This window comes from Notothenia rossii (assembly GCF_949606895.1).
Source record: "Notothenia rossii genome assembly, chromosome: 5".
Taxonomy (NCBI): Eukaryota; Metazoa; Chordata; class Actinopteri; order Perciformes; family Nototheniidae; genus Notothenia; species Notothenia rossii.
This window is the reverse complement of record NC_136903.1, coordinates 41,519,787-41,532,860: the sequence shown is the minus strand read 5'-3', so window position 1 is coordinate 41,532,860 and position 13,074 is coordinate 41,519,787. Positions and strand designations below refer to the sequence as shown.

The 13,074-nt window shown below is 41.5% G+C and overlaps 1 protein-coding gene across 2 annotated transcripts; it reads left to right on the top strand.

The window, feature by feature from the left end:
• Positions 1-4,138: 4,138 nt before the first annotated feature.
• LOC307041089 (uncharacterized protein) lies at positions 4,139-6,985 on the top strand. 2 transcript variants are annotated; one of them, XM_079684424.1, is made up of 2 exons: positions 4,139-5,517; positions 5,702-6,985. In XM_079684424.1, exons 1-2 carry the CDS (start codon positions 5,089-5,091, stop codon positions 6,839-6,841), a joined length of 1,569 nt encoding a protein of 522 aa, XP_079540550.1. In that variant the 5' UTR covers positions 4,139-5,088; the 3' UTR covers positions 6,842-6,985. The 2 variants fall into 2 exon arrangements, with proteins under 2 accessions (XP_079540550.1, XP_079540551.1); XM_079684425.1 differs by having other exon boundaries at positions 4,481-5,517; positions 5,706-6,985.
• Positions 6,986-13,074: the final 6,089 nt, after the last annotated feature.

The following is a 13,074-nucleotide window of genomic DNA, read 5'->3' as shown; positions in this document are numbered from 1 at the left end:
TTAAAAAAAATTCACACACAAAATCAATAGTTATACTGATTGTAACATCCCCAGGACCGTCTCCAGCTTAGAATTCCCCAGATTACTGGAAATATCATGATGGAGTTTTTTCACTTAAGTCAAAATATTCGTGTATGCTGTTTTTGACACAAAGATGCATTACATCTACAAACAGAGCATACAATGAGAGCACATGATACACTTTTGATGTTTGTTTCATTTCTTCGGTAATGTTACAGAATGTTTCAGAAAATGAAGATTCCGGGACCACTTTAAATGTTTCGTTTACAATCATATCCCAATGACCAGGAATAGTACTGCCAGAACGAACGATATCCAAAATGTCTTCTAGTTTACAAACTTCAGCCATTCTCTTTACACGGGGATCACTATTCACTCTGTTTTCAATCGTCCTCATCACCACACTTATTAAAAGGGTATTGACTACATTCTGATCAATATATACCGAGCGTTTTGCATAGTAGTTCCCCATTTTTATTTTACTTTAAAGAAAAAGTCAATGTATCGAAAAAGAAAAAATCCCTGGCTTCAACCAACCGCAGGTTATTAGTCTTCTTCTTCTTTACATTACATTACATTACATTGCATTTAGCTGACGCTTTTATCCAAAGCGACTTACAATAAGTGCATTCGACCAGGAAGATACAACCTTTAAGAAAACAGAATCATATAAGTACTTCTTCTCCATCCAACTCGGCATGGATCTTTTCAAGTCTCTCCTTGAGCCGTCTACAATTTTTGAGATTGTGCAGAAGAGCCTCCGAAGCGCCTTGGATCCTCCAATCATCCGTGAAAATGTCTTTATCAATAAGAGTCTGGTCGATCTCAGTAATGAAGTCGGTGAGTCTTTTCATTAACGCGTTGTAATTGTTTCTGAAGAAAAAATCGGGCATGTCATTCAGACAATCGTGTTGCCTCTGGCCGGGGTGACTGACTCGGCATCCGTTGCATATTTCTTCTCTGTAACGATGTATCACCCTCTCCACAATATCAACCAACACTGATTTCAGTGCGTCCATAAACAGAGACGTCTTGGCCCAAGGAGCAAAATAAGCAGCAGTAGTACTGCAAGATTCGGGTGTCCAGAATGGTGGTGATGATGGTAGTCCAGGAGTTTGTTCCTGGCTGGAACTCGTGGGGGGAGACTTGGTTTTTCTCAGATCCATAGCTAGTTTTCAAACTGTCGTCTTAGTGGGGTCCTTAGTTTTAGATGCTTTGCTGAGTGGAGGGAGGGACTTATTGCGTTGAGTGGGGGGGAGTCATCTGTAATTGAGAGTTTTTTTCACCAGTATATTGTCCCATGTCTTTTTTTTAAAAGTTATTTTTCATGTATCATTTTCAACCAAGCAGCAAGAGGTCAAATTTAAGAATAAGTAATAGTTTGTCACGATTTTACGGGGAATAGTCAGAGCGCAATGTCACATCTTAAAGACCGCTTGAACTGGATAAATGGTTAGTCTTCAAACATACCGTACGTTCTGCATGTTAGTATATCTGGCCAATTGGTTTAGACCCTACTGCCCTAGACGCATGCTCTCAATAGGGATGTCACGCTTTGGGAAGAGGTGTTTCATTTCACAGATCCACCTTGATTCTTGTTGTGCTGGCTGAAGGAAGAGGGACGGGGGAGGAAAATTCAGAGGATGAAGAAGCAGAAAAATAACTTGTTTTGTAAAACGGACAGCACGTCAGTTTCAAGGAAAAGATGACACCGTGTTTATGCATGACATGCAAAATATCTTGAAGCCCTATAACCACAAAAAAAAAGGTACAAGTATATTGTGTTAAAAATATGGCAAAAAGTCGTAATATTGTATAATGTATTGTTTCATCGAAACAGTGTTAAAATCACAAACTTGCCTTTTAGAGTCGCAGTCTTTTACAAAGATTCTGCTTTGTTAAGAGCTACCAAAACATAGTAAACATCGCAATTATTCCCAAAACAAAACTGGGAATGGGGAGATCGATAACATATTTTAGTGTTTAATTTTCTTCAGGGCTACCCTAGTGCACATTGATGAACACTTTAAAACAAAAATAATGCTTAAGTGTAAATGAGCCGGATTTTAGCTTTGTGGTAATTTCCATCTGTAGTCCCGTCACATACAGCATATAAGAACATGACATTTATATATATATATACAGCAAAAATAAATACATGATATGCAGAAAGAGCATGAGCAGCATACAAGCGTTTACCACATGGCAGTACAATGTAGCAGCTTTGATATATAAAGTGCAAGATAAGATAAAAGCCCTACATAAAGTGCAAGAGGAGATACCCCTGTGTTAAAGTGCATTTATTTAGCGGTGATTACACGTCTGTTTGTTGCTCAACCATTCTTTAAGTTGAACTTTAAAACTATTGAGAGTGGGACAACCCCGTATCTCAGTTGGGGGGCTATTCCACAATGAGCTGCCTTTAATGGAGAGGACATTTTGTCCAAAGGTGGTCCGTCTGTGGTGGACTTCACAGTCTCCTCTGGTTTCTGACCTAGTGCTGCATCCAGTGTGTTTTCTGTGGATAAATTCCCCCAAGGGGAGGGGGGCCAGCCCATGTAAATATTATTTAAAAAACAAATACTTTTAAAAGACTTAAAATTGGCAAAAACTCAAGAAATTGTGATTTTCAAGGATGGTACAGTGGTGGTATGACTGTGGCTTTCTGTCAAACACCTGGATAGCTCTCTTGAACAGCTGTTCTATGGGTTTCAGGTGTGTGGCACAAGCAAACGACCAGTTTGTAAAACAGTATTCAATGTGGGATACAATCATACAGTGGAGGTATGACTTTGCAGCATTGACAGTTAAGAAAAGGTCTAATTTGTTTAAAATGTTGCAAGTTGAATTTAATGGTATTGGATACTTTCTGGATATGTTTCTTAAAAAGTCAAGTGTGATTCCAATATGACACTCCCTGTTCAATATACTTGAAACTGGGAGGCTAGTTCTATTTCTGCTCCATTTAAAAATACATTGGATCCTTCGATTTTTATTGATCGTTTACTGAACATCTTCGTTTGCATCAACATGCATACTGTTTTTGCTGTACTCATACTGTCAATACGTAGATTGTGTTATATAGCTTTAGATAGAAAGTTTTTTCTTCCTCTTTGCATAATTTGCATCCACAATCCTTTGCCAGTAGGTGTTTCCACAGTCCTTGCGGTTTTCCAATTGTTCAACTAATTGGGAGCTACTGCAAGCTATTTGAATTTGCATTTTAGCACATTACTTCCTGCAGTGATTCAGAAAGTATTGTGTTTGGGCTTTTTATTGTGAAAGGGGGAACACTACTCAGAGCCAGACATAATTTCATAGAGAAAGCGAGTCTTATAGGGAGCCAATTTAAATGCTAATGTCGTCTTTATTTTACATCCATTACAAATTTGTGCGATCAACTACTTCATTATGATAAGTTGTCTAGAGCCACTTTAAATAGAATCAAATGTATATTTCTAAGTGCTTACAACTTAAAAAATCTTTACGTGCAAATGACTGTATATTGAATATATTTCTGTACCCAGTGTTGAACAGGACCAAAACCTTTGAGAGATGAAAACGGACAAATCTGCTTTAATCAACTGCCAAGTAGTCAAGTCTGCATTTGTGTCTGTTCATTTGTAAAACGTGGAATTCGGTTTCTTTTTAATGGCTAAGGCGGATTTTGGCTTTTTTCTCTTGCCAAGATACTTTTAGACACACTTTGAGGTATGCAAAACCTTAAAACTAGAACACTGATGGCTGGCTTACGCTGCAAACTTCATCACCTTTTAACAAGAGAGTAAGTATATAAAACGTTATTTTGTATATTTTACACATCAGCAGAAACAGAGAGAGAGATGGCAGGAAGGGGGGAGACAGTCTCCCCCCACCTTTACAGACACTGTGTTTTAGAGAGAACCCCTCCCCCCCTCTGTCTAGTGATAAGATGGCAGGAAGGGGGGAGGAGGGGGCAGGGCCAGGCTCACACACACACGCACACACACACACACACACACACACACACACACACACACACACACACACACACACACACACACACACACACACACACACACACACACCAAAAGGCCTGACAGCCATAGGAAGAGGTAAGGGTGACAGTAAGGGCGTGTGTGCAGACTAACTTAATCAACACTTTTGACTAGGAAGGCAAAAGGTGCTTTCTTTGTTCTGATCACCAATCTGCATACTCTGTCTGAATACATTGAGAGTTACTTTTGACTCTAACAGTGTTCCACTGGAGTCATAGCTTTCTGAACTTATTTCTTAGCAGCAATTCGGTTTCTTTTTAATGGCCGAGGCGAATTTTGCCTTCTTTTTTCTCTTGCCAAGATACTTTTAGACACACTTTGAGGTATGCAAAGCCTTAAAACTAGAACACTGATGGCTGGCTTACGCTGCAAACTTCATCGCCTTTTAACAAGAGAGTAAGTATATAAAACGTTATTTTGTATATTTTACACATCAGCAGAAACAGAGAGAGATGGCAGGAAGGGGGGAGACAGTCGCCCCACCTTTACAGACACTGGCCATAGTAAGAGGAAAGTGTGACAGTAAGGGAGTGTGTGCAGACTAACTTAATCAACACTCTTGACTAGGAAGGCAAAAGGTGATTTCTTTGTTCTGATCAGACCGAATCCGCATACTCTGTCTGAAATACCTGGAGAGTTACTTTTGTTAGAGCTTTCAGAGCTTTCTGAACTTATTTCTTAGCAGCACTGGGCATTTTTTGTGTTGCATTGTATACAGTTGAAAGTGCACGGATAAACAGTCAAGCATGGGCGTAAAAATGTGGTTCCTCAGGCTCTCTAATACACACACAGTCATCTCTCAAACGAGGTGCCTGCCTGCTTTCCAGGACTTTTACAGCCTCTGGCCGACTGCAGGGCCATGGGGTGTTAAGACAGGCATCTATAGACAAGTTTACGCGACAAACCACGGGTAGCGCCATAACCCTACACAAATGCACTTCATTTCCGCCGGAAGTCTTTTGCACAGCGTCTGTCGGTGTAAACCGGTGTAAACAGTCGGACGGGCACTGGTGTAAACACAGCGATTTCGATGCTAACAGTGATGCTAGCTTGGGAACACGATTCTACTTCTTTGACTGGAGATGGCGTTACTCTCCCCCACCCGAATTCAGTGCAAAACTGGGAGGATAACATGACGACGTGGCCCAGCATAACGTACAGCAAAATTTGCTCCTACTTCGTTCAATCCATGGCAATAGATGGAAAAGCAATGGACAGTCTGAAGGCCTCCGAGGCATATCAATATTTGCACAGCAACAAAGTTGGTTGTGTCATGTCATACAAACATGATCGTTTTGTTTATCTAAAAGCAAAGGTAGAGCCTAGCCAGTGTTTGAACAATGCGTGGCATAATGCTTGGGTGCTGTTAAATGAAGCTGGAGAAGTCAAAACTGCGGGATGTACGTGTGTTGCTGGACCAGGGAGATCTTGTTCCCACTCAGCTGCGATCCTGTGGAAGGTAACTAGGTTATTTGACCATTGTAGCCTCGGCCTATGTCTTTTGTTGTTGGTATCCGAACTACATCATAGGCTACTTGGCTAGAGTGCAAAGTGTGTGTATGCCATGATGTATTATATCATATGACATGTTTGCAGTGAACCCATTATAATATCTATGCACTGTTTTTACTCTATCTCTCTAGGTAGAAAATGCTGTGAGACAGGGGAAAACCGGGCTTGCCTGCACAGACAGACAGAACCAGTGGAATGCTGGGTCTAAAAGAAATGCTGGTCAGAGGAAGATGAAGTATGTGCGCTTCAAACGACACAACAGGAAGGATCTCTACCAGCCGCCACCAACTTCACAGCCATCCTCTACCACTCCAGAACCGGCACAGGAGGTGACACTCTTTAGGACTCATGAAGAGTGGAGGAAGAACACACTTGCCTCACCAATGGCAGAACTTTTCAATTGCCCTGGGAATAGCCTCCTGCAGTTCTGCTTTAATGCTGATACCTCTTCCATCACCGAGCCAACACCATGTCCACACCTCCATCTCCTAACCCATGATGAGCACCACATACCACTGGCTTGTGTAAAATGCAGAACCTTCTATGATAAGTACATTAACATGTCCACAGCCCGGCTTGAGGAGATCGAGAAGGTTACAAAAGCACAGAGCAAAGAACAGGTCTGGCATGATGCGCGGAGAGTGCGCATCACAGCGAGCACAGCTAGAAAGGTGCCCATTCGCTCAACCACGGCGCCCGACAAGTTTTTGTCAGAACACTTACACCCATCTTTCCGTGGCAATGCTGCAACCCGTCAAGGAGCGGAGGGGGAGGAACTTGCAAGGGACTATTTGGAAACTCTGGGCAACAGCATTGAAACCAAAGGCTTAGTGGTGTGCGACAAGGATCCGTGGCTTGCAGCATCTCCCGATGGAGTGATAAACAAAGACATTCTGTTGGAGATCAAATCACCTGTGTTGGGAAACAAGTCACTTGCAGAATTTTTGGCAACAAAGAACTGTGAAATCACAACTGTGGCAAACGGAAATAGGATAGATTACCATATTGCCTGCAATGGTCCAAAAGGCTACTATATGCAGGTACAAATTGGGATGCACTGCACAGGGCTTCAGCACTCCAAGTTGGTGATCTGGAACAAAACTGAGCACCTAGAAATCGAAGTACCCTACGACCAAGACTTTGTCCAGGGGCATATCATAAGGCTGCGCACATTCTACTTTGCCCACATGCTCCCGAAAATTGTTGACGATTTTGTTGAGGGAAGGTTACAGTTCTGCAGTAAATATTTCAGCATTTTAAAACCAAAATAAACTGCCTTATTTAGGTCATGCCCACAGGAGCCAACAGTTGTCTGTTGTTTACATAATGCACAATTTACATGATCTCTTTATGCTGTGCGATATATCATATGTGCCTGTACTGTTTGAGTGAAAATAAAGTTTGATGTAATTTAATTTCATTATTGCACTGTTATTGCATTATTGCATTTCATATGTTCCTTAGAGTGCTACAATTTCTTTTAACACAGTTCATCATTCATATTAAGCTCATACTGTACATAAATAACACTGAATGAATTCATTGTTTAGAGGAAACTAAAGAAATGGCTTCAACAAGAAAGATCACATGTTTAATCCTAACAGGTATTACAAATTAAAATATAAAAGCAGCCCACACAATTACATCACTATGAAAATATTCATATATAATATTAAAAAATACAATGCATGCAGTATTTGTTGTGTTTATCTGTATTTAATGAACAACATGGCTGGGTGCTGGGTGCTGGTTTGTGGTCGTAGCACTCTCTATCTAACCACTCGTTCAGGTGCTTTCTCGAGTGATTGCAACCAACTACCGCACACGTAGTTCCCGAACCACTTTTCTTCATGTTGTAATTGTTATATCCTCTTTGTCTCTGCGATATCAGTGCTTTGTCGCCACAACGGAGCTAGCTAGCAAAACAAACCCAGTCCGCCAAAACGGAAGTGCATTGCATTGAAGGGAGGAGTTCAGGATGTAGAGCGGAAACGGCTCAATAACTTGTGTATAGCTCAGGAGTGAAGGTCCCCACACCCACACACGCACACACACACACACACACACACACACACACACACACACACACACACACACACACACACACACACACACACACACACACACACACACACACACACTTGGGGGCGGGCCCACCTGTCTTTTTATGCATACTAATGTGATTGAAACATTGTGTATTATTCACCATAAGGCGCAACAGTGGGGGCTTTTCACACCTGTGAATACACATCACCCTCCTCCTATCAACGGATATCACACTTACTTGGGATATTACACCTACTTGAGATCTCACACCTCAATCAAAGGGGAGGCGGGACTTAGCTCATTTGCATAATGGGGGAGGTGTGACCTGTCACTTTTTATGCATACTAATGTGATGGAAGCGGGATGAATATTACTACTGAGAGGGATCGAATGAGGCACCTTTGAAGCCACGGATTGCTCCATCCCACACATTGGCTCTATTAATATTGAAACTGCTGCAAGATGTATTTGTTCTTTTTGCAGAGAGTTTTGCAACAATGTGTGCCGCAGTCAGGTATTCTGTGCTGGGAAAGACAAAGTGATGTATTTTAATATTAAATGATGAAGCTAGTAATAAGATTTACAGTATAGAATAGAGAAATTAAGTGGTAATAGTAACAATTAATACCTTTGCTCCATTTTGTCTTCTGGCTCAGACTGGCTATCAATAATGATACGTTTTTTGTAGTTGCTGCAGTGAGAAGACAGTTGAATAATTATTTTCAAATACATAATATATGCATGACAGTCATATTTACAAAAGGATGTCGATCCTCTTCCTGTTTTTTTTATACATTGGGTTCTAAACTGCACTTTTGTCATACTCCTGCACAATCCTTGTAAACATTTTTAAATGGATGCAAGAAACAATATCTGATCTTTGAAAAATATTTGTGGGTGTTTTTTGTATCGTCTTCACTAAGATGTCAGATGTTGTGGGTGTCATTTGGAAATGTATGAAAGTATAATTGTTCTACTTCCCGGCAATGTTACCCACTATGATTGGAGGCTATACAAACAAACAAATGTAAGATAAAGATACACACCACACAACTGTGTCACGATGCAACTGTCAACATCGTTTACCTATAGAAGTTGTTCTGACCCGGGGCAGATTGGACCTCTTCCTGGAATGGGGTTGGTGCTCCATCCTATTTTTACCCAGGAAATAAGTGCAGTTGATCTAATGACAGTGTCATTAGCACACAAAGGTATTTATTGATTTCATGTTCACAAATTCAAACCTACATGGTATAATTAGGGTCTGAGACCTAGGTCGGCGAAGACCCTATTGAAATCGGTCGCGCAGCGACCGATAAACCTGCGAAACACACACAAAACAGGGAAAACGACTCGCATGATTGATATCGGTAGGATCAATTTAGGATCAATTTAGTCGCTCGCAACGCGAGCGATAACCATGCAAAACCCACACAAAACAGGGCAAAAGACGGGCAAAAGTGGCCTAAATCATGACAGTAGGTAGCCCACGCCATCCTAGGCCGTCCATAAACATGATTGATATCGGTCCGATTATTATTATTATTCTTCTTTTTCTGATTATTATTTGAATACATTGCGCGCACTTTTGACCCCCGCAACATATGTGAAAACTCACCAAATTTCGCATGCGCATCACAAGTCGTGAAAATAGCGATGTGTAATTGGTACCGGAAATTTGCGTAAAAAATTGCGTAGACCACGCCCACTACCGTTTTTAACGTTAACTCCCCCTACTTTAACTTTCACGTAAACCAACGAAACTCGCTACACATATCTAGGGTGCGGAGACGAGCAAAAAAGCCTCTTGGAGGGGTATAAAATAACGTACAGCAAGTCGGCCATTTTGAATTTGGCGTTGAAAAAACGCGATTTATCGCGTTTTTCGTCCTCCGCACTTTAACGAACTCCTCCTAGGGAATTTATCCGTACGACTCCAAATTCGTCGGTTAGCTTCTCGACAAATGGGCGATCTAAAGTTATCACGGAACTTTTTTGGGCGATCTAAAGTTATCACGGAACTTTTTTTCTTTCGCACGGCGCAGCCGTGATTTGGCGCCAAAGTTCGCGTTCGCTCGATGCTAGGCCATCCCTCGCCATGGAACACGATGATGTCATAATTCAAACTGACATGCTCAGAACTCCACCAAACTTCACATGATGATTAACACTGCGGCCCTGAACAGCTCTACGTCAAATCCGATGTTACTTAATATGGCGTTACCATGGCAACGGATCCCTCGCCATAACACACGGTGTCGCTGTAACTCCAATGGACACGGTCCCATCGTCCCCCAATCTTCACTTTTATATCACCGGTGAATGCCTCAACAGCTCTACATGAAATCTGAGATCTCATTGTATGCCGTTTCCATGGCAACGAATCCCTCGCCAAACAACACGATGTTCTGTTAACTCAATGGAAAATCATCCAAACGGCACCAGACTTCATATGATGGGTGATGGTCAGGCCCTAAACAGCTATATGCCAATTATGGGATGTCATCGTATGCCGTTTCCATGGCAACGCATCCCTCGCCATACAACTCTATGTTGTCGTAATTCAATGGAAAATCGTCCAAACGCCACCAGACTTCATATGATGGGTGATGGTCAGGCCCTAAACAGCTCTATGCCAATTATGGGATGTCATCATTTGCCGTTTCCATGGCAACGCATCCCCCTCCATAAAACCCAATGTTGTCTTAACTCAATGGAAAATGTTCCAAACGGCACCAGACTTCAGATCACAGTTAATGGTCCGGCCCTCAACACCTCAATGTCACAATAGTGAGTTTTCCTCAAAAGCTGTTGCCATGGCAACGCATCCCTCACCAAAATACCCGATGTTCTGTTAAGTCAATGGAAAATCGTCCAAACGGCACCAGACTTCATATGATGGGTGACGGTCAGGCCCTGAACAGCTCTAACTCCATTATGGGGTGTCATCATATGCCGTTGCCATGGCGACAGATCCCTCGCCATGAAACACGGTGTTGTGTTAACTCAATGGAAAATGGTCCAAACGGCACCAGACTTCAGATCACAGTTAATGGTCCGGCCCTCAACACCTCACTGTGAAAATAGTGAGTTTTCCTCAAAAGCTGTTGCCATGGCAACGCATCCCTCGCCAAAATACCCGGTATTGTCATAACTCCATGGAAAATCGTCCAAACGGCACCATACTTCAGACTATCATTAATGGTCAGGCCCTCAACAGCTCTATGTAAATTAGGGGATGTCATCATATGCCGTTGCCATGGCAACGCATCCCTCGCCATAAAACACAATGTTCTCTTAATTCCATGGAAAATCGTCCAAACCGCACCACACTTCAGATGACAGTTGATGGTCCGGCCCTCAACACCTGAATATGACAATAGTGAGTTTTCCTCAAAAGCTGTTGCCATGGCAACGCATCCCTCGCCGTTAAGCACGATATTGCTAAAACTCCTGTTTAAATGTTCAAAAAGTGTTCAAATTTCACATGTGTGCTAACGGTCAACCCCTCGAGACATATATGTGTCAGTTTTGAGATTTCGTCAAATGTGGTTGCTATGGTAACTAAATGGTCGCCTTGAAACACGGTTCTCTCATAACTCCAGTTAACTTGCTCCAAACGGCCCAAAACTTCACAGGTTTGATAACGATGCAGCCCTCAACACATCTAGGCGTATTATGGGGTGTCATCAAATTCCGTTGCCATGGCGACAGATCACTCCCCATCAAACACAATGTTTGTGATACTGCTGTAACTCCTGTGTACGTTGTCCGATCGGCCTGAAACTTCCCACGTTTGCCAACGGCCGAGTCCTCGAGACATCTGCCTGACGTCGACGTGCGGACAACAGCCTGCGGAGCGTCGAAGACCCGCTCAACGCTGCTCGCAGCTTTAATTACATTTGTAATTAGTCTGGTTGTGGGTGTCTGAGAGGTCTAATAAAGGTAAACAACAAATATATTCAAACTACTGTACTGTTAAAACATTCTGCTTTTTGTGGCACAAAATAATATGTTGACAAGGTTTTATTTGACCCTGGCAAACTGTTGTCCATTCTTGGAGTGCTCTGTACATTTGGAAAGTCCCAAACCTGCATACAGACAAATGACTGAAATAAAATAAATTAACTTCATTAAGAATAAATGCCACGATAGATCCAAACTGACCAAGGTGTCAGCAAGACTGTCTCCAGATGGCAAATGTACATGGACCACACTGTCCTTGTCACTTGAGGTTGTTCCAGTGTAACCTAAGAAAATAAAAGTGTCATGATTAATACTATAAAAATAATTGTTCCCCTACGTCTGTACCTATCATCGAATGTTGTTTTGAATCCTGAATTATTGGATCGAGATTATTCAGAAAGGATTACATCGAAACACAAAATGTTTGTGAAATGTACATTACATTGTTGACCGTCCTTTTCACTCTCACATTAGGATTTACATTGGGGCACAACAAACCAACATTGTTGTGAGAAAAAAGTTTAATTTAGAATTACAATCCTTAAAAGGGAATTTGTATTTAGTTTGAATAGAAGGAAAGTTTGGAAGCTTTTTTTACACTTAATTTTCGTTTATTCTGCCACTATTCATAAAAGACCATTTGACCTCATAAGTTCAACCACGAAGAGAAAGGCATGATGGGTGGAATGAATTGTGTTAAGAAATATGGACAGAACAACTGTTATGTTTGAATTATTATACAGTTTAGTGCTTTAAACAAGGGGGAATATATGTCAGAAGCACTTGTTTTCAACGGCTTCAAGAGTACAGATGTAAAACGTAATTCGTTGGAAGGGCTGGAACTGGCCTCTTTGTACATCTGCACTGTGAACGGTGTGTCCGTTCCAGGGATATTTGTAATCTCCCTCGCATCAGGGTACAACAAAACATGGGCACCATCTTCCAAATCCTGGTTAAAAGCTTTCTGCTTTTTTACGGCAGCAGCCAACAGTTCTTCACATGACCATTGAGGTTCGACATCAAGGGGAAGTGACCTCCCTCTCACGGGTTTAAGGCAGCCATCCATCATCCTCATTACTCTAACAGAAATCTGCAAAAAGACAATAACATGCAAATGAATAAAACATTTAAAAAATGAATACAGTAAAGTCTTCGGACCTCATATGAGAGAGTGGTGACCAGATGTGAATTACAGATGTATTCATAATAGAAAACGTTGCATACCTTCACTATTTTCTGTTTATTTTCATTTTTTGAGTTATGCCATCCCTTTGTAAAAAATGTCTTTCTCTCCCTCTTTTTTATTTCCCTATATTTCTGAAAGGACTCTACAGCTGAGCTTCCTGCTACAAAAAAACACAGGAATAAAACATTCATCAATATGTTCAATAGGAGTCTTCTCCTCAATCCCTTCTGAGGAACATCTTATAACACATTCAACAGTAGGTAAGCCACATAGTTTAGAGATGTATTTGTATAATAACAGAATTCA

Coding starts and splice junctions, on each gene's coding strand:
- LOC307041089 (XM_079684424.1), top strand. CDS start 5,089: ATGCTAACAGTGATGCTAGCTTGGGAACACGATTCTACTTCTTTGACT. Junction 5,518..5,701: donor CAGCTGCGATCCTGTGGAAG/GTAACTAGGTTA, acceptor CTATCTCTCTAG/GTAGAAAATGCTGTGAGACA.